Source organism: Symphalangus syndactylus, chromosome 8 (assembly GCF_028878055.3).
Source record: "Symphalangus syndactylus isolate Jambi chromosome 8, NHGRI_mSymSyn1-v2.1_pri, whole genome shotgun sequence".
NCBI classification, from domain to species: Eukaryota; Metazoa; Chordata; class Mammalia; order Primates; family Hylobatidae; genus Symphalangus; species Symphalangus syndactylus.
Window position 1 is genome coordinate 11,277,231 of NC_072430.2, and position 27,656 is coordinate 11,304,886.

At 36.7% G+C, this 27,656-nt stretch overlaps 1 protein-coding gene across 1 annotated transcript in view; it reads right to left on the bottom strand.

Moving 5' to 3' along the window:
• Nucleotides 1-255: 255 nt before the first annotated feature.
• The window catches only part of LOC134737359 (uncharacterized), an 80,964-nt gene continuing 53,563 nt past the window's right edge, over nt 256-27,656 (bottom strand). The window contains exon 4 of the mRNA XM_063644840.1: nt 256-630. Within this exon, the coding sequence (XP_063500910.1) occupies nt 557-630 (74 nt within the window). The 3' untranslated portion in view covers nt 256-556. The remainder of the gene's footprint in view (nt 631-27,656) is intronic.

The following is a 27,656-nucleotide window of genomic DNA, read 5'->3' on the forward strand; positions in this document are numbered from 1 at the left end:
AAAAACCCTAAAGAGACAAACATCCAAAAACATAAAAACCCTAAACAGACAAACGTCCAAAAACTTTTCTTCAAAATCACGACAACTTTATATGCTACGTGTTCTTGTAAAATACCACACACACAAACTCACAGGCACACCCACCCACCCAAAACCCACACACACGCATATTTATGGCCTCGTAACACCTCACATATATATACATATCACCAACTACAACAGAGACACACGCATATATATGGCTTCATAAAACCTCACATATATATACATATCACCAATTAGAACAGAGAAAAGCCAATTTCAGAAAGATGGCTTCAATTTTGATGCATTTACTCACACCTAATTCTATTTCAATTTAACTAGTGCAGAGATATTACAATGCCCTGTAACAAAAACCTGACGGAAGATTATAACAAATTGTTTAAACATCAAACCAAAGACTCAACATAATTTCATCACAAAGCGAAATTCGCATCCAACTCGCAAAGAATTAGAAAATCCTTGCACTTACCTTGGCCTTGTCCATTCCCCAGATGACCCCAAAAGACCACCGTCATCAACAGCCCCGGAGCCCACGTACACGTCCTTCTAGTGACACGCTCATGTCTTCTGGCCATTGCATCTTAAACTCTGCATATTCAGTGGGGTGGATGTGAAAGTACAATAAATTACATTCTTAGAGAAATACACTATGACTCAAATCCCATATCTAATATGCACTGTACATTTCTGAATTATCCTGCCTACAGGGAGGTACATTTCAAAATCATGCTTCCCTTTAGGGTTGTCATATTGATGATTAATATGAAAGCTCATTCATCTTTAATCTTTACTCTAAGCATTCATCTGAATTACATTTTTAATATCATTTTCCAAAACATGCCACTTAACCTATGAATGTTAAAAAGTACTCCCAATATACATATTGTAGTTCAGTCAAGCAAAACATGGTGTATGGACACTATTAAGTATAACTTGATATTTAGGCAAATTGATGAATTTAACATACCATGTAATCTCTACATATATACAAAAGGACTTTTCAACACATTTATGTAAGTTTCGCATAAATACCCTTGAAAATATTCTCAAGTTTTAAGTTGTATTCTAATTATGTCAGTAATTTTAACTGAATAAAGAGATGCATCATGTGCAAAAACTAATCTTGTTTACTTAAAATTGAGAGTAAAATTAATTATAGAAGGTACAAAACACTTGTAATTTTGATTTCAGATATATGACCCACAGGAACCTTCATATATACAAATATTATACACATATATGACAATATATATTTGAATGTTCATTTTGAAACTGCTTTTCATACTGATACATGAAAATACTTAAATGTCCACCAAAGCAAGGTTATTTATTCATACATTTGAATGATATACAGTAGCTCAAAAGAATAAACTTGAGTTGCATGTACTAATATGGATAAGTGTCCGAAATGAATAGTGAAGCAAAACTAGCAAATTTAATAATGATAAGTTCAAAACTACACCTTTCATATGTAAACATGTGCAATAGTTAAAATTATACATTTTATGTTGCATAAATATATAATACAGTATAATAACGCATAAGAATGACAAACACCTTCAAGACCAAAGTTAGGAAATTACAAGACTACAATTTAAATGGTTAGTAGGTGGAATTTTAAATCAGAGTTTACTCCTAAATCCCAATTTTTCCACAGTTGACAAAATACGGAGTTAAGAAAAGTAAACTTAATGATTTCCAGAATGAACGCTTTATTCAAAATGCTACGTAATTACAATTCTAATAAACTTGCAAGGGAATCCAGTCACCCAGAAGTTTTTTATGCCTTTCTCCTACATCACGAAAGGGGAAGATTTAATTACCAACTTTGCATTACTTAACGTCAGACTCATAGTATCAGAGCTAAAGAGAAATTTAAGAAACACCTAACTCAACCTATTTTAAATGACCAAATGAGTTGAGAAGGTTACAATGACATTTCTAAGTTCATATGTAAAAACAGAATTTTGATGACAATGACAGTTTAAGTACTAATAAACACTCCTGGAAAAGTTACTGTAATCCAGGTTATTTTACTGTGCTAAATGCCTTACATTCTTTACCCAATTCAGTTTTCACAGAAATCCTATGAACAAAGCACTTCCAAAATTTACCACTTCACAGCTAAGAAAACAAGGCTTAGAGAAATGCTACACGATCCCCTAGTCATGAGGTTAGTAGGTACCACTGTGGAGACTGAGGCAAAACAGGACGATTTCAAAGCCTATGCTCTGAACAAGTAAACACTAAGCAGGAATTTAGTTCTAGATCTCCCAGTTGTAGTCCAATAATCAGCCAAAACATGATGCTGAGAAGAGGGGAAAGAAAGATGTCTTGTATATGGAGCCTCATGTATTTGATCCCAAATACATCTTCATATTGAAAATCATTAGAGCACAAGGCAATAGAATTATTAGTTTGTTTCTAAAATCATCAACCTTTCCCAAGTTGAACATACAAGTATATTTTATCATACATATACTATATGTGTGTATAACGTGTGTTTATCTAAGTATTCCTGTGGTTTATAGATCTGGATTTGGAATTACAAGTGTTTTGTGATTTATTATTTATTTATTATTATACTTTGAGTTTTGGGGTACATGTGCACAACTTGCAGGTTAGTTACATATGTATCCATGTGCCATGTTGGTGTGCTGCACCCATTAACTCGTCATTTAGCATTAGGTGTATCTCCTAATGCTGTCCCTGCCCCCTCGCCCCACCCCACAACAGTCCCCAGAGTGTGATGTTCCCCTTCCTGTGTCCACGTGTTCTCATTGTCTCCCTCTGTTGCTCTGGCTGGAGTCAGTGGTGTGATCATAGCTCACTGCAGACTCCAAGTCCTAGGCTCAAGCGATACTTTTGCCTCAGCCTCTCAAGTAGCTCGGACTACAGGCACGCACCACCATCCCTGGCTAATTGTTTTACAGAGATGGGTCCCATCGTGTTGCTTGACTGGTCTCAGCCTCCTTAGGTCAAGGGATCCTCCCACCTAGACTTCCGAAAGCACTGAGATTACAGGTGTCAGCCACCGTGCGTTTTTTGATTTCTTCAATTAATTTTACTTATACACTTGATTACACAAGATTAATTTTGTGTACATAATGAATCTCTTTTGAGGTTTAAGTTACTGATTAATTAGAGTACCACTTAACAAGCGTGTCATCCCAGCACTTTGGGAGGCTGAGGTGGGCGGCTCACCTGAGGTCAGGCATGAGCCACCGTGCCCGGCTTACACACATTCTTTTCACTCCTGCTTGCAGATCTCTGTTCCCTTCTAATTCCAGTGGAACCACTTTCACTTAGTATCAAAATATCCAGATCCACTCATCAAAGTGTAAATAATCCTTCAGCAAATTACCTTTGCAAATCTATTTTTATGTAATATTTCCTTAACTTCTTCTTACCTACATCCAGTAGTCATTTTACAAGGCAGAATTTTTTCTATTTTATATAGAACTGAGGCAGTATTTGAAAAAAATCTCAAAACACTCTTCAGGAAGGACTGGCATCTAAAACACCAGTTCCAATATATATTTTAGTAACATTTTAAAGGACAGATGGTTTTCAAAATGTTATTATAATTTAAAAAAATGTAAACTTCCTCTCTGAGTTCATGTTTATGGAAAACTAATATTTCATAAATGCCAAGTTACTATGATGTATTATCTAAATGCTGCCCCTGCCATTCTATAAATATAAAAATAATAACCTTCTAACTAACTTTGGTATTAGTCAACAACTGTGCTGATCAAAAGTAAAATCAATTCATTTAAAAAAAAATTTCCATGAAAAAAAACAAGTAACTTGTAAGCAGTATGGTAGATGAACCAAAAAATAAAGTAACATTAACCAGAAAGACATGCCATGGACTTCTCTAATCTTTTTTTGGAACACCCTTTTCATGCATATGAAAATAAAAATTAAATATAAAATACCTACTTTATGTATGTACTTTTACTTGTGTCTATTGTTCTTTAAAGATTAAAATAACTCCTAAAGCCTGGATAGCTGAGCCCATTGTGCTCTTCTGCCCATAAAATAGATTGGATGTGCAGTGAAAGAGGTAAAACTTAGGCTTTCAGATTAGTTATGACGATGGAAACACAATTCTATTCAATAGTGTTCATCTTGGTCTTTCAAATGTTTAAGGTCACAAGGCAAAGGAGAACAGACTTTAAGAATGTTCGTGTATTACTTCTCGTCTTACCCAACAGCTACATTAGTTCAATTAGGCCAGTGTTTTGGAGTAAACAGCATTGTGAAATGTGTCGTGCAGTCCGGAGGCTCCACCACCTACCTCCAGGTAGTTGTTCTGTCCGATGGAGCCTAGAGTAATACCTTAGGAGATGCATTACATCTACAGGTACCAACTAGGAAGGGTAGTCTTGAATTAAAGGGCTTTAGAACATGTTATAAGAGCAAATCGAAGCTTCTAGGTATTAGAACCACTTCAATCACAGAGCGTCTCTGGGTTCTATCTGTGGCCAGCATCAAGTATCTGTCTGCCCTCCCCGAATGCTTTCTCTCATCATGTGGATCTTCTAGATGGTCTTATTCTTCCCCAGCCAGCCAACTTGATCAACAAGCCTAGGTATATTAGGTATGTATAAAGTTGGTTCTTAAATAAAGTCCATTTCTGTATCTAGGTAAGTAATGTCTTCAGACTTACAATTTCATTGATATCTAGAAAGAGTGACTCAAGTTAGCTTCTAGTGTCAGTTTTTCTAGCAGCTTCTTTAAAAACAAAAATCCTCTCTGGAACAAAGCTTCCTTGCAAGTATTGCTGTTGGCAATAGTCCTCTTTACTGAAATGCTTATCCGGTGAAACTTGCGCTGTGCCAGTGAGCCTGCAGGTTGATGGTCCTTTTGTTCAACTTCTCCATTATAAAACAACCCCTCTGATCACCCTTTTAAAACTAAAGACCAAAGAATCAAATTAGATCGGGAAGTGACCAGAGCTCACAGGTCATCAACTCCTCTTCTTAGCATATTATAGCACACAGTCTAAGCCCGAAAAACACAGCAGAACCCATTACAGCTCTCGAGTTCCAGTTATTAACATTGCTTTTTTTTAATGGAAAATTTTCATTAGAAGCTATCACAGGACTCACATTCAGTAATAACTTAGATTAGGATACATACTGGAGCCTTTGTCCTTAGAGTAGGTGCCACTGAGTCACTATTAAAAGGAGTCTTTTTGACCTTAGTAAATTCTCACAGGGCTTCTCTCAGTCTAAACTGTAACTGGCCTTTACTAGTGATGTCATGTGTAATTCAAATTAATATTGTAATGTATATAAGTTGTATATATAGGTATAATACATGCGTGTATTTACAATTATTTATTTTATTTTATTTTTTAATAAGATAAAACTTAGAGGTTAAAATATGACTCTAGGCCATTGTGCTTTAGAATGAAGAGCACAGACATGGGTTGGAAATGTAAATTTTGACCCCATTTAATTTCTGTGACAAATTCATTAATGTCTTCAAGGTTCAGGCTCTATGTCTGAGACAAATGAATACAGCTCTAAGATTCCCGAAAACCCTAAAGTATTAAAATTCCACTCTGCCATTAGTTCAGATAAATCATTTGCCAATTTGCCCCACAAGAACCAGGCATCTTTAAATGGTAACATAACATGCACTTCTCTCTCCCAAAGTGTGGTGCATAAACGTTCTGCTTCTGAATAACACAGGATGCCTGCTAAAATATGCTGTCAGGGGGATTAGTAAGGAAATGTTGTATCAAAACTTCTGCAGATGTGGCCCTGAAATACACATTGTAATAAATCCTCCAGGCCTCTCGAGTTAGGAATAACTGGTTTATAAAATTGTACTTACTTAAAAATTATAGATAAACAGATTTCACCGTAACCCAGTTTTTCTGATCTGAATGAAATAAGGCTCTATATTCAGACTGAATTTTCAGTGAAAAACAACTTAAAATAGTGACAAATCATCTATAAGTTTAAATGAATATAACTAGGAGACCTGAAAACTCAGGTTTAGCAGTCATCTTCCAACAGTTTGAGAGCCCACAGGAGCCACAGAGCCCTCATGTCTCTCCAGAGAAGCAGGGTGATTCTTCCCCCTAAACACCATGCAATTCTTGAAGTGAGTGAAAGCATTCCTGCTCACACTGATACCCTCTCAAGTGAACTCAAAGTTAAGCCATCTCCAGCCAGACCAGATACCCTGGCCCATATCTCATTCATTAATATATATTGAGAAGTCTTTGTTTCTTGGAAACTACATGAAGTGAAGAGGCTGTGGACTCCACTGTACCTAGTGGTCTATATTTAACCAATTCCCTTCACACATATGTATCAGATGCTCTCTTAGTTACGGAGCTGCAGTGGTGAATAAGAAAGCCACAGTCCTGTACTCCTAGGGTTTCAATTCTGAAGACGAAGACAGGCACAGAAACCCAACCGAGCAAAGAGAAGAGATTATTACAAAATGTGTTCACATGCAAAGTGAAGCAAGGGACTGAATATACAACAAGGGTGTTGGGGCGAACATTAGATATAATCTTAATTCAGATTATATAAGATTCATACATATAATTTTTATATATAGATGTATTAATTTGGGCCGGGTGTGGTGGCTTATGCCTGTAATGCCAGCATTTTGGGAGGCCAAGGCGGATGGATCACTTGAGTCCAGGAGTTTGAGACCAGTCTGATCAACATGGCAAAACCCCATCTCTACTAAAAATAAAAAAGTTAGCCGGGTGTAGTGGTGTGAGCTTGTAGTCCCAGCTACTCAGGAGGCTGAGAAAGGAAAACTGCTTGAACCCAGGAGGCAGAGGTTTCAGTGAGCCAAGATTGTGCCACTGCACTCCAGCCTGGGTGACACAGCAAGACCCTGTCTCAAAAGAAAAAGAAAAAAAAGAAATATTAATTTGGATCATACAGATTCTAACCACTTCTTTCAAGTGAGAATATTTAAGCTGAGACCTGAGAATAAAAAGAGTTAGCTTTTCATACAATACAGAAAGGTTCGTCTTTTAGGAAAAACCCCCAGTGTTCATGGACCCTAATATATGAGCAAGATCTTGGCATGTAGAAGAAACCTGTGAATTGGATGAAATGAAAAACTGAAAAGTAGGAATCTGGATGAAGTATAGAAGGGAGAAAGACTAATGTGAGACGTGGCTGAAAGAGAAGGATATGTGAAACAGTACAGGTCTTCATTAGTAATGATGAGGAACATAAATCTTAGTCCAAGTACACCAGAAAAGTGGGAGAGTTGGAAACTGAAAGACATGTTAAGAGATCACTTTGGTTTCTCTGTAGCTAACAGGGTGTAGGAGATTAAGAATTCAAGTAGGTTGACTAAGGATGACCTAAGAAAATAAGCGTAGGTAAGAAAATATGTGGCTCTGGCTAGGCTGGGGACATTGGAAATCAAAGTAGGTGGAGGAAATTACAGATGTATTTGGAACCAAAATATTTTTTAAATGAATGTTGAATTGGATATTGCCAGAATATTGAGGAAGGGCCAAAAATGACTTATAAGCGTCTAGCATGGCTGGCAGTGCCACTTACTGACATGTGGGAAACCAGGACATGTTACCTCTGAATTATTCGAGTGCTATTGTCATGTAAATCATCAACTCGCAGAATAAAGGTCTGGGCCAAACTCTAAGACTGGAAATTATGAGCTGTTTAGTAGTGTTTAGAGCTTAGAGAGAGTATGTGTGTGGAGAGAAAAGAAGAGCAATTAGGACAGAACCCTTAGAAACATCAACATTTAAAATTTGGGAAGAGAAAGAGAAACAAATAAATTGTGGGAAAATGAAGCTCAGGGTAGTTGCAAGGGAATGCTAAAAATGAACTATGGCATTTGAGGAGGAAAACGTGGAAACTGAAAGCAAGAGAGTACGGATGGATCGTGAGGGAGCAGCAGCATCTGTGTCCTAAGGAGAGTCTCAGTGAAAATGAAGGGTTGTAGGAATGAGGACATCTGGGCCAACGAGCTGGCAAGGAGTGATGTCCAGGAGGCAGAATATTTGCATCTAGATCCTGGTGGTACATACCCTTATAGAAAATGTTTCAGATTTGATGACAATAAAGTGGAGGAAAGAATAAAAGTAATGGAAATAAAGATGTCAAAAAACGGGGAACCAAGGTTTGTACTGGTCCTTTCACGTGAAAGCTGAGCCACTAAAGTGATGGCTGAACTTGCCTGAAGATGATATTGAGCAAAAGATCTAAAGCCTTAAATAAATGACAAGAGGCCAGGTGCAGTGGATCATGCCTGTAATCCCAGCACTTTGGGGGGCTGAGGCAGGCATATCACCTGAGGTCAGGAGTTCGAGACCAGCCTGGCCAACATGGCGAAACCCCGTCTCTACCAAAAATACAAAAATTAGCTGGGTGTGGTGGTATGCACCTGTAACCCCAGTTACTCAGGAACCTGAGGCAGGAGAATCACTTGAAACCGGGAGAAGGAGGTTGCAGTGAGCCGAGATCACACCATTACACTCCAGCATGGGTGACAGAGCAAGACTCCATCTCAAAAAAAAAAAAAAAAGAAAAAAGACAAGAGTGCCCAGGAGGGAGGTCTGTTGATGATGGCAATACCAAAGGGGCATGGCTGATATTTCCAAGGGGTTTGAGTTTCAAAGGAACAGTCTAATTTGCAAGGAGCGGAGAAATTAACAGTCTAGAAGTTGTAACGGGAACCAAGAACAACCCCCTCGGCTTCCAGCCATAGTTATGTGGAGGGTGAGAAAAAGACCTGTCTCAATCTATGAAAGCTAGAGGAACAATTGTACTTTGGTATCAACCAACTTTTGTTTTAAGATAATTACAAAGCAATATGGAACTTAGCAACAGTCAATTTTGACAGTTTCCTGCAGCTTAGTAAATTCTGCACAAAATTAAGATTTAACACAAAAGTAGAGAAAAATTTTAATGGCATAGCACCTTTCTTCACAATTCCTTAAACCAAATAATTCCCTGTTCTTCTAACTCTCTCCTTACACTATCAACTAGGCTTCTTATTCAATGAACGGTTTAAGTCCACTAAGACACACACACACACACACACACACGTCTTATCCAGCTGCAGATCTCATTTTTGAAGGTACATTGAAAGTACATAGATCATTCTATAATCATCAACTATGAAGATTGTGAGCAACTGGAACAAGTATTCTTGGAAAAGAAGTTTCCTGTGTATAAGAAAAAAAAGAGTCCAACTCTGGGAACTGACTTGGCTGAGTCATCATTATATGCCACTGGCAAGAAATCAAGAAGTAACTCAGGACTGATAAACTTTGTTAAAGGAAATGGAAACAGCCTATCTGTGAGGCTTAATTCTTGATAATCTGGCCAAGATATAGCATCTGGATAAGAGTTCACTGACTCAACTAAATTTTGTGAAGGTGAAGTACTTGTTAAAATGAAAGATCTATTTAGAGAGAAATAAGTAGACATAATGTCTGCACTATGGATAGGTGTATACCTGCTTTTTGCAAAAACAGTTTGTATCTTTGAAATGCTGGTTTGCCCTGGACAGAGCTAACTTAAATAGAGACCAGGCGCGGTGGTTCACGCCTGTAATCCCAGCACTTTGGGAGGCCGAGGAGGGTGGATCATGAGGTCAGGAGATCGAGACCATCCTGGCTAACAAGGTGAAACCCCGTCTGTACTAAAAATGCAAAAAATTAGCCGGGCATGGTGGCGGGCACCTGTAGTCCCAGCTACTCTGGAGGCTGAGGCAGGAGAATGGTGTGAACCCGGGAGGCGGAGCTTGCAGTGAGCCGAGATCGCGCCACTGCACTCCAGCTGGGTGACAGAGCGAAACTCCGTCCCAAAAATATATATATATGGTTTATATATATATATATGTATATATACCCAAAGGATTATAAATCATGCTGCTATAAAGACACATGCACACGTATGTTTATTGTGGCACTATTCACAATAGCAAAGACTTGGAACCAACCCAAACATCCAACGATGATAGACTGGATTAAGAAAATGTGGCTGGATACATATGTAACAAACCTGCACATTGTGCATATGTACCCTAAAACATAAAGTATAATAAAAAAAAGAAAAAAAAGAAAATGTGGCACATATACACCATGGAATACTATGCAGCCATAAAAAAGGATGAGTTCATGTCCTTTGTAGACACATGGATGAAGCTGGAAACCATAATTCTCAGCAAACTATCACAAGGACAAAAAAAACCAAACGCTGCATGTTCTCACTCATAGGTGTGAATTGAACAATGAGAACACATGGACCCAGGAAGGGGAACATCACACTCTGGGGCCTGTCATGGGGTGGGGTGAGGGGGAGGGACAGCATTTGGAGATATACCTAATGTAAATGATGAGTTACTGGGTGCAGCACACCAACATGGCATATGTATACATATGTAACAAACCTGCACGTTGTGCACATGTGTCCTAGAACTTAAAGTATATATATATATAAAAAGAGAAAACCATTAACGAAAGTCTATAATACACAGGAACACACAGACATACATACACCTGTGTGTCTATATCTTCAGTTATCACACTTTTTCTATACAGACTCCACACGAGACAAACATGTTACATTTTATGAGAAACTATAAGTGGAAAGAGGAGAATTTGTTAAATCAATATAGAATGTTCCTTGTTTAGCATAATTCTAACTGTTTCTCATTAGAGGTCTGAGTATCAATCTGTATTATATGTGGCCATGCTGGCATTTGGGAAATTCCACAAGAAACTTTTTAAATATGAATTTGGAAAAGGGAAAAGGATTTTTAAAGTGTCTTTTTTTGTTCTACATTCTGTGTGGAACATGTATTTTGTGCTAACTGCTCGTGTTAGCTTGTGATTGCCTGTGACTATGTGGAAGATATACTTTACGTGACTATGTGAGCAATAGTCTTAAAGTTAAGAAATCTAAAATTTGGTTGGTTTAGTTGCTAATTAGGTAAATTACCTTGTAATGGTTACTTAACCTCTCAAAGATTAATTATCTTCAGTGGTACATTGAAGGTTCCATTCATATTGATTTTAGTAGACTTATCCTGCTAAAAAGTAAATTTAACAGAAATTATTCTAGACCTCATTATTTCAGGAGACCCCACCCCAGCTTTTATTCCTAACTTCAAGAAATGCAGAGAAATTTAAAAATTCGATGTTCTCCCAATTCAACAGAATATAACTGAACTAAATAGATTTATGTATAATTCATTATTTCAACCTTTAACGCTATATCCAAGCGGTTTGTTTTCACCATAAAGTTATAGCTGTTTAGGCCAATAATTAAAGAGGACCTTGATAGAGAATGACAAGAGAGGATGATCGCCCTATTGTCTATCTTCCAGCTGCTTTCAATGCCCTGAAGTTTTATTCACACCCAAATATTAGAATCTTATCTGAGAGAGCGTACTCAAATGATGAATCATGCTACTTTCTCAAGAAAAGTGTTACAGAATAATAAATGCCTTTCTGGTCAAAGCACTGATGCTCTGGAAATAATCTTTTTCCAAATGAGGTACAGGAATTGTTAGGACTATTAAAAGTTTGTATATGATATCTGCCAGGTTCGACTGAGCTTCACTTAAAATCTACTATATTAGGGCCAAGTGTAATGACTCAAATTAGTGAACTTAAAAATTGTTTTAAAATGTTTCATGGAGACATTTCAAATATTGCACTCTGATTTATCACTGTTACTTTTGCTGAATTCAATTTGATGCCAAGATTTATTCAGATTAATCAAATGCCATAAACTCTGAAACCTAATGTTCCTTAACATCTTAAGAACTTTTAAACAGGTCAAATGTTGAAGATACGCTTTTAGTGAAACTGTACCTAAGCACATGAATTCTATTGAATATAGCTTTTCAGAAGACTAACAAAGAAAGAAGACTTAGGAAATTCGGAAACATTTTTTAAACCTTCTAGAGGGAATTAAACTACTGAAAAATAATTTCAATTGGTGAATCTAATGGCATTAATCAGAAGATAAGAAAAAAGTAACCATAAAACTTTATGGGGGCAATATTTGCTATGAGGATCAGGAAAAACAACTAATGGATATTAGGCTTAATACCTGGGTGATGAAATAAACTGTACAACCAACCCCATGGCACAAGCTTACCTCTGTAACAAACCTACACTTGTACCCCTGAACTTAGAAGTTAAAATTTAAATAAATAACGTTGTGCTAATAATTTCAACCAGAGCCTTTCCAAGGTGCAGGGAACTTTTGAGAATTTTATTTCTTGCAAAAGGAAATTTGATTCCTTGCTTAGGGCCTTCCTAGCAAAACCTCTATTCTTTGGAGAAGCATCATACTCCTACAAGATTTAAGGACCATCATATTTGTCAGACTTTTTTTCTGTTTTACTGTGAGCAGTTTACAGAACATAAAGAAAAATCAAATCCGAAGGTGCACTACACGTGTTTTAGCAAAAGGAACATTTTTGTGTACTTTTAAGAAAATACGACAAATTTAGTTTTCTGACCTATTACCAAGTTAGACATCTTGAGTGAATTGAATCTGTTGTAATCCTGTTTGGTTTTCATCCCATGGCTCTGGAAAACTGACATTTATCTCCAATTTTTCAACTCTGCTTCTTTCCAGTACCTCATCTATACGACTATTGTAGTACTTTTCATCTGCTTCTACCACTACACTATGGCTGCATTACTTTTAACACAGTGTCCCACATGTTACCCATTTCTACCTTATATAAAGAGTAGAAATTGAATTATAATTGAGTTTCCAGTTGCTTCATATTCTGGTCTTCAACTGAAATAACTCCAGCTATCTCAAAACTTCAACCCTCCCTGGAAGTATTGGACCAAATTATCCCAGATTATAGCACTCTCAGGCTAAAATTACTAATGCTTCTATAGTTTCAGAGACAGTATCAGGTTATTCAACACAACCTTCCATGCACCATCCCAGCCTCATATAATCAGAGGACACTTAGACGACTTTAATAGCCTTCAAAAGACACCCTCCACTTTTACTTATATATATATTTATTTATCTATTTATTTAATGGAGACAGGGTCTCACTCTGTCACCCAGACTGGAGCGCAGTGGCATAATCACGGTCCACCGCAGCCTGCACCTGCCGGGCTCCGATCCTTCCACCGCAGCCTCCTGAGTGGCTGGGACCACAGGCGCCGCCACCACGTCTGCCTGGTTTTTGTATTTTTGTGGAGATGGGGTTTCACATGTTGCCCAGGCTGATCTGAGACTCCTGAGCTCAAGAGATCCACCTGCCCCAGCCTCCCAAAGTGCTGGGATTACATGAACGGGCCATTGTGTCCAGGCGGCCCCGCCCGGTTTTTAACCTTCGTACTGTTTATATAATCATCCTTCACAAAATAGAACACTTAATTACTCGATGGTTCTCATTATTCTAATATGAAGACCTATATTAAGAAAATAAATTCCTGGCCAGGCGCGGTGGCTCACGCTTGTAATCCCAGCACTTTGGGAGGCCGAGGCGGGCGGATCACGAGGTCAGGAGATCGAGACCATCCTGGCTAACATGGTGAAACCCCGTCTCTACTAAAAATACAGAAAATTAGCCGGCGTGGTGGCGGCGCCTGTAGTCCCAGCTACTCGGGAGGCTGAGGCAGGAGAATGGCGGGAACCCGGGAGGCAGAGCATGCAGTGAGCCGAGATCGCACCCCTGCACTCCAGCCTGGGGGACAGAGCCAGACTCCAGCTCAGACAAAAAAATAAATAAATAAATTTCCAATATTTCCTAGCATATCCAATTTAATTCTATACATCACATAAAAATAAAAGCCGTCTTACTGTGTTAGTTTCTTACTGCTGTTACAGTAAATTAACATAAACTCAGAGGCTTAAAACAACACATTTTTTTTCTTTATACTTCTGGGGGTCAGAAGTCCAAAATGGGTCTTAGTGTGCTAAAATCAAGGTATCATCAAGTCTATATTTTGTCTGGAGATTCCAGGAGAGAATTCACCAGGTTTGAGGGGTCACATGTATCCCTGAGCTCTTGGCCTCTGCACATCTTGGACACAGCACATCACTTCAGCCTCGGCTCCAGTTTCCCCAAGCTCTTCTGCTCACTCTGGTCTCTCTGCCTTCCTGTCTGAAGGGTCTTTGTGACTACAGTGGGCCCACCTAGATAATTCAGGATAATCGCTCCAGTTTAAGGTGAGGTGATTAGCAATCTTAATTCCACCTCTAACCATAATGCTTCCATGCTGCCTAACAACACATTCAAAAGGTCATCCTGCTAAGGGTCATTATTCTACCTACACACTAAGTGACTGAGAAAAAGTAAAGTTATGTATCATGCCTTACCTATGGTGAGGAAATAATAACTTATAATGATTTATCTACAAAAACCTGTTTTTAAAAGCTTTGGTCCTAGTCTATTGATTAAAGTTTTGGTATATTCCAGATAAATTTCATGTCCTTGATGCTAACACATTGTGCACATTACATGGCCTTTTTAAAATAGTACTGCATAAAGGAATATTTAAGGTTGTCTGGACGATAGAAAAGGAACTTTAGTTGCTATGCCACAAAAGGCCGGATTTCTGCACATTACACCTCCTACCAGTGCACACATGTGCCAAACTCCTTCCTGAAAGCCTGGTTTATGTTTCCTATGTGCTTAGCAATAGTTTTACTCTCACGACTGTTTATATTAAGTCCTTTTTTTTTTTTTTTTTTTTTTTTTTCTTGAGACGGAGTCTCGCTCTGTCGCCCAGGCTGGAGTGCAGTGGCGCAATCCCGGCTCACTGCAAGCTCCGCCTCTCGGGTTCACGCCATTCTCCTGCCTCAGCCTCTCCGAGTAGCTGGGACTACAGGCGCCCGCCACCACGCCCGGCTAATTTTTTTTTTTTGTATTTTTTTTAGTAGAGACGGGGTTTCACCGTGGTCTCGATCTCCTGACCTCGTGATCCGCCCGCCTCGGCCTCCCAAAGTGCTGGGATTACAGGCGTGAGCCACCACGCCCGGCCCTAAGTCCTATTTTTTAAAGCATATCCTCATTTGTTTGTTTTCCTGAGCCTCTGAACTGGATTTCATCTGGTATGTATTGCACAGGTTTGCACACTTGATTGTATGCTACCTTAAAGCATCCTCTTGTGTTCTGGACACGGTTATTTTTCTCCATAGTAAGGTGATAAGTGACTTCTCTGAGGACTTGCCACCTTAGAATGCAGTGGTGACATCACCTTCTCAGGCTCTGTCTGCAATGTGGAATTTAGTATTTTCCAACTTCTGGTCTAACTTGAACTTCATAATTAAGCAGAGCCGCCTTTTGAGGGAACAGTAGGGTGTCTGCCCCTAAACGTCTGTGTAAATGCAGAGACACATTTGGGAACATAACTGACTTTTATGTACAGAAGCCAGATGCATTTCATGCCCATGCATGCTTAGGGAAGCAAGTTCATCTCATCTATCACAATAAGCATCTGTGCCACTAAATTCCACTGCAGGATACTTTTCACACTTAGACAACAAAACATTTAAGGAAATAAAAACTCTTTCCAATAAAAATGTGCATCAAAAACTGTGTGTATGTTTAAAAAAAAAACCTTCCTCTATAAGATAAGGCCACAGGAACTACTAAAAAAGCATTCTTGAAATACATTTTCTGATAGGCATCTAGGCCCTTGCCTTATATAAGATTTAAGGAAAGTGATGTGTGTGTCTTTATACTTGAAAGGCTGTTTTCAACAGCAAAGTGTATGCTTTGAGGTATCAATAGAGTTTTGAGAATGCAAAAGTTTAAAAGAAATGGAATGCATATTCTCCAGGTATGAACATGCAATTGTCATTATTTTCCTACCATCTACTAGATTAGAAACAGAAGAAAAATTATGGAAATGTCTGTTTTCCCTCAATAGGAGTACCTATTTATTAAAGTTAATTAATTACTATTCTTTAAACATTTTCAAAATAGACTCATAAGTGACAACTTTCAGAGAAAACAAGGGTTTTTGGATGTATATATTTACTTATAACATGGATAAAATAATTTTGTTAAATATTAACTCCATATTAATAATGTTCTCTATTGTTTTTGCATTTTGTTTAACAATAGAGAATCTAAGACATTTAGTGTTCATGAGTTTCATACAGTTTCCTGTCAATGTACTTTGTCTTTTTTTTATTGGACTACTAATCATTTATTTATGATTTGTTGGAACTACTCATATTTTAAATATGTCAACTGAATTGCAAGCACTTGTTGCTGATTTGATATTTGCTTTTTACACATATTCATGGTATCCTCTGAAAAAGAAAAGTTTTATATTTTAACAAATTCCAATCCATAAATTTTTTTTTTAATTTTCTGTTATTGGTTAGGGCTATATTTGGATATTTAATTTTAACCGTAATGTTGCAAGTGATATTTGTCTATGGTATTTTTTCTTTATATTTTGAAAAAGTGTATTTGACATCCACTATGGAATTAATATTTATTAATGACATATTATACCTTTGTGCAACTATAAAATACATATAGCCAATTATCTGAACACCATTTTATGAACTGTTTATCACTTATCCACTGATTTGAAACACTATCTTTATCATATATTGGATTTTAGGTTTATCGAGATTATGTAACATGAAATTATTTAATTATGAAATTATGTGAATTCAAGCATGACAGTCAGCTCTTCTTCCCCACCACTACCCTGTAAAAGGATGGATGGAATAATTGCTTCCCTATGGCTTAAGTCTATGAAAGGTATACAACATGGTCTTGATGAAGTGGGAACTACACAGAAACTGTTTTTGGTCCTGAAATGTACTCCAGCTTTACCAATTTGTTCTACACATATACCATTGAGGGTAGAAGCTGAATTTTGCTAATGATTATATTTACACTACTTAACATTGTGCCAGATACTGAGTAGATGCTTAGAAACATGTTTAATGACTTGTTTTATTGCTAGAGACCTAATTATCTGCTGTAGTGGTGCTATCTCATTCAGAATCATTTTGACCAGCCTTTCTCCATCATGAATAAAACACTTATTTACACACTTGTGTACATGCACACGTGCATAGAAACACACACACCCTTTGCAGAGACAAACTGCATTGAAAGCATGTACAAACATTATAGTATTTTTGTTGATTCTGACCTGATTCTGATTCTATTGTATACTTTTTCTTTCTGATCACAATAACAATAAAAATAGAAAACTATAAGTTGTGAAGCTGGAAGATGCAGAACATGAAAGATCGAATTACCAATTTTTTTTTCTATTTTCTTTAGTTGGCTGCTGATAAAATCAGAAAAGAAATGGACACAAAAATGAAAGTATGCAATGTGTGTGCGTGTATCACATGCACTCGTTTCCATGATGTACATGTGGAATTTCATAACCAGCCAAACTAAGCTTCATAAGTGAATGAGAAATAAAATCCTTTACAGACAAGCAGATGCTGACAGATTTAGTCACCATCAGACCTGCCTTCCAAGAGCTCCTAAAGGAAGCACTAAACATGGAAAGGAAAAACCAGTACCAGCCACTGCAAAAACACACCAAAATATAAAAACCAATGAAACTAGGAAGAAACTGCTTCAACTAATGTGCAGAATAACCAGCTAGCATCATGATGACAGGATCAAATTCACACATAACAATATTAACTGTAAATATAAATGAGCTAAACGCCCCAATTAAAAGACATACACTGGCAAATTGGATAAAGAGTCAATACCCACAGGTGTGCTGTATTCAGGAGACACATCTCACTTGCAAGGACACACATAGGCTCAAAATAAAGGGATGGAGGAATATTTGCCAAGCAAATGGAAAGAAAGAAAAAAAAAGCAGGAGTTGCAATCCTAGTCTCTAATAAAACAGACTTTAAACCAACAAGGATAAAAAAGGACAAAGAAGGGCATTACATAGTAGTAAAGGGATCAATGCAACAAGAAGAGCTAACTATCCTAAATATATATATATATGCCAAATACAGGAGCACCAGGATTCATAAAACGAGTTCCTAGAGACCTACAAGGAGACTTAGACTCCCACACAATAATAGTGGGAAACTTTCACAACCCACTATCAACATTAGACAGATCAACAAGAAAGGAAATTAACAAGGATATTCAGACTTGAACTCAGCTCTGGTCCAAGTGGACCTAATAGATACCTACAGAACTCTCCACCCCAAATCAACAGAATATACATTCTTCTCAGCACCACATAGCACTTATTCTAAAATCAACCACATAATTGGAAGTAAAACACTCCTCAGCAAATGCAAAAGAATGAAAATCATAACAAACAATCTCTCAAACCACAGTGTAATCAAATTAGAACTCAGAATTAAGAAACTCACTCAAAACTGCACAACTACATGGAAACTGAACAACCTGCTTCTGAATGACTACTGGGTAAATAGCAAAATTAAGGCAGAAATAAATAAGTTCTTTGAAACCAATGAGAACAAAGACACAACATACCAGAATCTCTGGGATACAGGTAAAACAGTGTTTAGAGGGAAATTTACAGCATTAAATGTCCACATCAGAAAGTGGGAAAGATCTAAAATAGACACCCTAACATCACAATCAAAAGAAGCAATGGAAAACACATTAAAAACCTAGTATAAGACAAGAAATAACTAAGATCACAGCAGAACCGAATGGGAGAGAAACACAAAAAACCTTCAAAAAAAAAAATCAATGAATCTAGGAGTGGGTTTTTTGAAAAGATTAACAAAATAGATAGACCGGTAGCCAGACTAACAAGGAGGAAAAGAGAGAAAGATCAAATAGACACATTAAAAAATGATAAAGGGGATATCACCACTGATCCCACAGAAATACAAACTATTATTAGAGAATACTGTAAACACCTCTACACAAATAAACTAGAAAATCTAGAAGAAATGGATAAATTCCTGGACACATACACCCTCCCAAGACTAAACCAGGAAGAAGTCAAATCCCTGAATAGACCAATAACAAGTTCTGAAATTGAGTCAGTAATTACTAGCCTACCAACCAGAAAAAGCCCAGGACCAGATGTATTCACAGCCGAGTTCTACCAGAGGTACAAAGAGGAGCTGGTACCATTCCTTCTGAAACTATTCTGAACAATAGAAAAAGAAGGACTCCTCCCTAACTCATTTTATGAGGCCAGCATCACTCTGATTCCAAAACCTGGCAGAGACCCAATAGAAAAAGAAAATTTCAGGCCAATATCACTGATGAACATCGATGCGAAAATCCTGAATAAAATACTGGCAAGAGAATCCAGCAGCACATCAAAAAGCTTATCCACCACGATCAAGTTGGCTTCATGCCTGGCATGCAAGGCTGGTTCAACACATGCAAATCAATAAACATAATCCATCACATAAACAGAACCAATGACAAAAACCACATGATTATCTCAATAGATGCAGAAAAGGCCTTCAATAAAGTTCAACACCCCTCATACTAAAAACTCTCAATAAACTAGGTATTGATGGAACATATCTCACAAAAATAAGAGCTATTTATGACAAATGCATAGCTAATATCATGCTAAATGGCCAAAAGCTGGAAGCATTCCCTTTGAAAACTGGCCCAAGAGAAGGATGCCCTCTCTCCCCACTCTTATCAACATAGTATTGAAAGTTCTGGCCAGGGCAATCGAGTAAGAGAAAGAAATAAAAGCATGCAAATAGGAAGAGAGGAAATCAAATTGTCTCTGTCTGCAGATGACATGATTGTATATTTACAAAACGCCACCACCTCAGCCCAAAAATTCCTTAACCTGATAAGCAACTTTGGCAAAGTCTCAGGATATAAAATTAATGTGCAAAAATCACAATCATTCTTATATACCAATAACAGACAAGCAGAGAGCCAAATCATTAGTAAACTCCCATTCACAATTGCTATAAAGAAAACAAAATACCTAGGAATACAACCTACAAGGGATGTGAAGGACCTCTTCAAGGAGAACTACAAACCAGAGCTCAAGGAAATGACAGGACACAAACATATAGAGAAACACTCCATCCTCATGGATAGGAAGACTCAATATCATGAAAATGGCCATATTGCCCAAAGTAATTTATAGATTCAATGCTATTCCCATCAAGCTACCATTGACTTTCTTCACAGAACTAGAAAAAACTATGTTAAATTTCATATGGAAGCAAAAAAGAGCCTGTGGAGCCAAGGCTAACCTAAGCAAAAAGAACAAAGCAGGAGGCATGACGCTGCCTGACTTCAAACTATATTACAAAGCTAAAGTAACCAAAACAGCATGGTGCTAATATCAAAACAGATATACAGACCAATGAAACAGAATAGAGGCCTCAGAAATAACACCACACATCTACAACCATCTGATCTTCAACAAACCTGACAAAAGCAAGCAATGGGGAAAGGATTCCCTATGTAATAAATGGCGCTGGGAAAACTGGCTAGCCATATGCAGAAAAGAGAAACTGGACCCCTTCATTATACCTTATAAGAGAATTAACTCAAGGTGGATTAAAAACATAAATGTAAAACCTAAAACTATAAAAACCCTAGAAGAAAACCTAGGCAATATGATTCAGGACATAGGTGTGGGCAAAGACTTCATGACTAAAACACCAACAGCACTTGAAACAACAGCCAAAATTGACAGATGGAATCTAATCAAACTAAAGAGCTTCTGCTCAGTAAAATAAACTATCACAAGAGTGAACAGGCAACCTACAAAATATGAGAAAATTTTTGCAATCTATCCATCTGACAAAGGTCTAATATCCAGAATCTAGAAGGAACTTAAACAAATTTACAAGAAAAAAAAACAAACAACCCTATCAAAAAGTGGGCAAAGGATATGAACAGACACTCCTCAAAAGAATACATGTATGTGGCCAATAAACATATGAAAAAAGCTCATTATCACTGGTCATTAGAGAAATGCAAATCAAAACCACAATGACATACCATCTCACACCAGTTAGAATGGTGATTATTAAAAATTCTGGAAACAGCAGATGCTGGAGAAGATGCAGAGAAATAGGAACACTTTTACACTGTTGGTGGGCTTGTAAAATAGTTCAACCATTGTGGAATACAATGTGGTGATTCCTCAAGGATATAAAACCAGAAATACCATTTGACCCAGCAATCCCATTACTGGGTATATACCAAAGGATTATAAATCATTCTACTCTAAAGACACATGTACACATATGTTTATCATGGGACTATTTACAATAGCAAAGACTTGGAACCAACATAATGCCCATCAATGATAGACTGGATGAAGAAAATGTGGCACATATTCACCATGCAATACTACACAGCCATAAAAAAGATGAGTTCACGTCCTTTGCAGGGATATGGATGAAGCTGGAAACCATCATCCTCAGCAAACTAACACAGGAACAGAAAACCAAACACTGCATGTTCTCACTCATAAGTGGGTGCTGAACAATGAGAACATGTTGACACAGGGAGGGGAACATCACACACTGGGGTCTGTAGGTGGGTGGGGGGAAAGGGGCGGGAGAGCATTAGGACAAATAGCTAATGCATGTGGAGCTTAAAACCTAGATGACGGGTTGATGGGTGCAGCAAATTACCATGGCACAAGTATACCTATGTAACAAACCTGCATGTTCAGCACATGTATCCCAGAACTTAAAGTAAAATTTTAAAAAATGAAAGTATGCAATATGTGTATGTGTGTATGTGTATGTGTGTGTATACATACATATAAAACAAGCACTCATTTTCATTATGTACATATATGCACATTATGAGTGTGAATATATGTTAAATAATATCCTATCAGTTGTGTATTTGTAACACATATATGTACATGCATATACAACAAATAGAGGTGTTTTGCATAATAATTTCATTTATATTCATTTCATCAGCTAAGAACTAAGAATTTAAATCAAAATCAATTATTCATTTACAGGTGTTTTTAACCATCATCTCCCCCTTTATCTTCACTTTTATGCCTCCTTGTATTGCTATTTTGTGACTTTTTTGCCATAAATTATACATATTTGGAACCGTCATTTTAAGAAATTCAATCTTTGGATAAGATCTCTAAGATTGATTTAGTATGAATACGTGTGTGGGCACACACTTGACAAAGAAAGGTCAGTTATAAATATATGTGTACACTTATCAAAATAATTCACATAAAATCTCTGAATAAAATTATCTGTATGCTTTTTCTGTCAATAAAAGCAATATAGTATAATTCTTGGTAGTAAACCTGTTTGTTTTCATTCTGTTGCCTACCATGTGAGCTGCCATGTTGGTATAAAACATCGATCATTTGATATTTTACTACAGCAAATAATAGTGATCCCCACGAAATAATAAATAAATCAGTGAGTTTCAAGGAAATAAGTTTTTGGATGGATCAGATAATTTCAAGTTGTTAGTTTATTCTCCAGCAAGGTGAAAGAAAAAAGCTGTTAGTTTGTTCTCTATCAGGTGAACGAAGATGAAAACTAAAGTTCTCAAGGCCAGTGCATAATAATGGTGCCGTATTCTGTGCATCAATCACCATTACCAAATACCTATATTGCCAAATATTTCATGTACCGCTTTAGTGGTGATTAATCAATGTGCCATGGCACTGAAACTGAAACGAGACTTTGTAGTACAAGTGATATTCAAAGGGTTTTGAAAATTTATCAGCTCTATAGATATAGATGAAAATTTATCATCATCTATCTAGAAATCCTGTTTTTATAAATGTTACCTAGCCAAATATTGGTTTTATTTACTTAATATTTAGAAAACATGAGTTTAGTAAAAATTGTTCAGATTTTCTTAATGTAGTGTGTGAAATTACTATGTAATTCTACAAGAAATATGCTACACAGCTGAATACACAAATAGGTCAGCAGAGGGAGCAAAAGGTGCCTTTCCCGTATAATCCACAGCAACATCACCCGCTCTTCTCTCTACATCATCGATGTATGTTATCTAAAGTCCTGTGCAAATGCCACCTCAACACGAGTCCTCTAGCCTTGCCTTCTTATCAGAAGCAGCTCGAAAGCCCCGATAATTCTAGAACCACTGAAAAATACACACTTGTTGCAAGGATTGAAAAGCCTCATATTGCAAATTCAGAATTCACAGTATTGAAAAAATTCATAATTTTTTTAAAGTTACAATACTGTGAACTATATAAAATGAATTATGCTGGGATCAGATGACTCTCTTCATTCCAGCCTATCTTATATTTTCTCATTCATTTCTGCACATAGTCACAACAACAGACTCACTATTACATTTCATTAATGGCTATTTTATAATAAATGATCTCAATAGCATTTCTGAAACCTCTGCTGTTCTGGTTTTACATAACTCTTGAATTTTGGAATGAGTTAGTTTTTGATTGAAAAAGACCTGACTCTTATGCTTAGAAAAGCCATCATTTCTTTCTGTAAGCTTTCCATCTTCTATAAGCTTTACATGTTCCATAAGCAAACATTCGCTGGTTTTGTGATCAAACTAGAGAGGCAAATTCAGTTAATAATAACAACGTCATTTATCATCTTCAAATCTACTGTTATGGATAATATGATCTCCACAAGGAGACGGTTGCACGAGCGACAAGAGAAAGACAATCAACAGTCTTTTACTCATACCAAGATATGTCCACACACACTTGTTTCAACAGTCAAAGTAACGCCATATGTCCCCAGTGATGTGGGTGGGCAAAAGGAACAGTTGGCCTGCTAATGAGGGCCATATGTACACGCAGCCTATCGTACCATCCTTCTTACTTATGGTTGCTGAAAACCCAGTGGAAGAGCTTGCTCTGAGGAATAGCATGGCTGGAGGAGGAGAGGCTTCCTTAACAGCAGGAAAGGACCATTTGTTGTACAACTACTGTATCTCTGAAACTGGGAGCTAAAGATATGCTTGTACGTTACTCATTCTCATTAAGAGTTAGTTACGCATCCGTAGAGTTCTTTACTCCAGTTTCACCTTCTTTCACTAAATTCTTTTGCATTTATGTGCAAAGGGATTTTGGGCCCTTTTCAAAAATTACTTTTCCTAATCAATCTTGTTAATTTGATGTTCATTTACATCGGCTTCTCTTTATTTTTAGCTTGATTTCCAGAAAAATTATACTTTCTTTGACATTGTTAAATGTTACAATATTAAAAGAAATGAAAAAGACTTAAAAACTTAGAATATTTGAATGAGGGTTTCTGGAAGGCAGAGAGAACAATAAGGCAAAAGTACTTACTGCACTACTGTTCCAAAGTAAAAGAAAAACAAAGATTTTAAAAATGATTATAGCAGCTTTGTATCTCAACCAGGGTTTCCTTTGAAATTTCTACAACTGCAAACACTATTCAGCAATTTGCACTGATTATAAAATTTATTGTTTTAAGGTCAATTGTGATACTATGATCAGATAATATAATTTACTTTACTCTTAATGGCTTCATTTTGACAAATGAGGGAGCTTTCAGGAAGAACAATGCTTCCTGCACAACAACCAGTAAAGCATGTCACATCCATTTTCAATATAATTTTAAGAAAAATGAAGGACAAACTACTTGTGAGGCAGCAAGAATTCATTTGCATTAAATTAATTTGAACAGGGCATTTCAAGTTCTCTCTGGCAACAATGGAATAAAGGGGAAAATGAATCTATCTTATGCAATGATCCTCTTCTAGGTTACAGAAAGATTTGAAAGGCTGACATGACCATTGCTAAATTTCTTCTAGAAGTCTATGATTAGTGTCATAGACATAACTCATGAGATAAAATATTCACAATGAATGTTTGTGAACTGCATCAATTATGATGGAACTACTGTCTAACATCCCTTTGAAAAGTTATATTCTGCAAAGGTTAAAAAAACACCAACCTTTCGATGCTTTCTTATATGGATGAGCTTTTGTCAACAAGAACTAAGCTTCACAATTAAGCACTATGGAAGATAATGTTCTATGTTAATTTAAACCTAACTAATCCAGGACTTGGCCTTGATAAATAATGGGTTTAATTAATATTTTTGACCCTAGCAGTGCAAATACTTTTACTTATATTTTACTAAAGCTAGTTTTGACAAATCTAAGGGTATTTAATTTATCAGTATCTGTTGTCAGATGAAAACTTCCCCATCAATACCTTCTAATGGTTCAAAAATAAACTGTTACCCCCACAGATACATTGTTTTTCCATGCGTAAGCAAGTACATTAATTTCAGGGTCTCAAGGCATAAAAGTGTTATTACCACTTGTGATAGGCTGCATAATAGTCCCAAAAGATGTTCTTCACCTAATCTCCAGGCCCTGGGAATGTGCTGCCTTACACAGCCAAAGGACTTGTAGATACGATTCATTTAAGGATCTGGAGACAAGGTGATTATCCCAGATCATCTATGTGAGTCCAAAGTAATCACAGGAGTCCTTAGATGAAGTGGAGAGAAGGACTCAAAGTTAAAGGAGGAGACAGCGCGGAGACAGAAACAGAAATAAAAGCAACGCACCTTGAAAATGGAGGAATGGGGAAAAGACAATGAAGACAGGTGCCACCAGAAGCAGAAAATGCAAGAGAATGGATTCTCCCCTCAGCACCTCGAGAAGGAACCCACACTGCAGACACATTGACTTAGCCTAATTAAAGTGATTTTGGACTTCTGACCTTTGAAACTGCAAGACAAGAAATATGTGTTAAGTTATGTAAATGTGTGGTAATTTGTTATAGCAGCAGTAATACAACTAATACACCACTACAATAAGCAAAGGAAATAAAGTGCAATAGTGACAAACTTAAGGGATTCCAGAAAAGAGAAATGAAGTGGTAAACTCAATCACAGGATTATATTAGTAAATGTAGTATATGTTACTTGCTTACCCTTTCAATCACATTATTGCTGTAATTATCATTATCATCCAATCAATATGATTACACCAGTATGTATAACTTAGACATGAAAATTTTTTTCTATTTCACCCTTCCCATAATTCCATGCAGCTACCCCTAAGCAACTGTGTATCTGATGAAGCTAATATTTTCAGGGAAAAATCTTCCATGTTAAGCAGAAAATTTACATCTAAAATTAAATTCTTTTAAGCCAGTCTGGGGACAATACCTAGAAAATTCAAACATTACTTCTCAAGAATACCACTAGCAGTGAGTTTGTAAGGCTATCTTCCACCAACTGAATCAAAATTAATTTTAAATATTTTCAAAGCAATATTTTAAAAAATCGTGTACAAATTTTTTCCTCTTGGTAAAAATAAACCACTTCCCAACCATCCATTATATTTATGTTAATTACATGAACTCCATACATGAATTATCATACCACAAATAGAAAACTATTTAAAGAGAAAAATCTCACTTGGTGCTGACAGAATGACAGCATAAAACTGTTAAGCATGAGGAGAAAGTTGTTTGCGGTGTAAATATTTCCCTTTTCCTATCAAAGTGTGTCCTGTGATCTAGCGCTCTTCTCTCCACATGCTTAAGTACAGCAAAAGTTATAAAAACACTCATTCTAGTTTTCTATACTTTAATGGTTGTAGAACATCAGAAGAGAATTGGGAGATGGGAATGTTTTGTGCTTGACATTGCATTTGAGGGGAAAATAAAAACTTGGACATAATATGTGGGATGTCCCCACAGTAATACATGGGAGGGCAAGAAAAAAATGCTATCAAATTTCTACCATGCGCTGAGCCCCTTATATAAACAAATATCCAGCCTTTCTAATGTACTAACAACCACTCTTCATAGCAGGTATTCTATTCCCAGCTTGTAGGTAAGAAACAAAGCTTCAGAAAGGGATCTTCACCAATTTCACACAGTCAATAAAAGGCAGAACTAGGGCAAATATCAATAATAAAAATAGCAATCTAATCCTAATTGGACCTGGCACTGTTCTAAGAAGCAAATCATTAACAAAGGATTTTGAGTTACCACACTCTTAGTCTCCCCGTTTTACAAAAGAAGCAACTGAGGTAAAGTGAAGCTATGCCGTTTCTTTTCAAGCTCATATACCTAACAAGATACCACTTTAATCATGGGTCTGTGATAGATCGTGTACCTCATTTCTAGCGTTTGCTGAGATTTTTCTTATTAACCCTAAGCAAGTATTTGATCCTTGGTAAGTATGCTGTAATTTTTTCACCGCTCATTCTTATCACGGTTCTTCAAGAAAAGTACAGTTCAACACATTTGTCCTATTTGGTTACAAATTTTGAAATTCAAAATATGTATCACACTAAGCTGTTAGCTCCATTTGGAATTTTAAAAAACTAAATTTTTCACTCAGTTAAAAAAATTGCATTGTTTACTCCCATATCTACAATATAGCTTATAAGTGTATATTTGTATTGAAAACATAATTTTCTATAACTTTTATAATATTTAAATATTATTTAAGGTTTTAATAATATTTAAATATTTAAATAATACATTTAAAAACATAGTTCAACAACTCCGAATAATCCATCACTTACTTATGACAGAATATTTCTTCAGTATCTTCTGTTTGTTCACTCTTGTGTAATATATCCTATTTTAAGAATCAAAAACTTCTCTTAATGTCAACACTACAGCCTCTTCACAATTCCTACTTATTCCTAATTACCCTTCA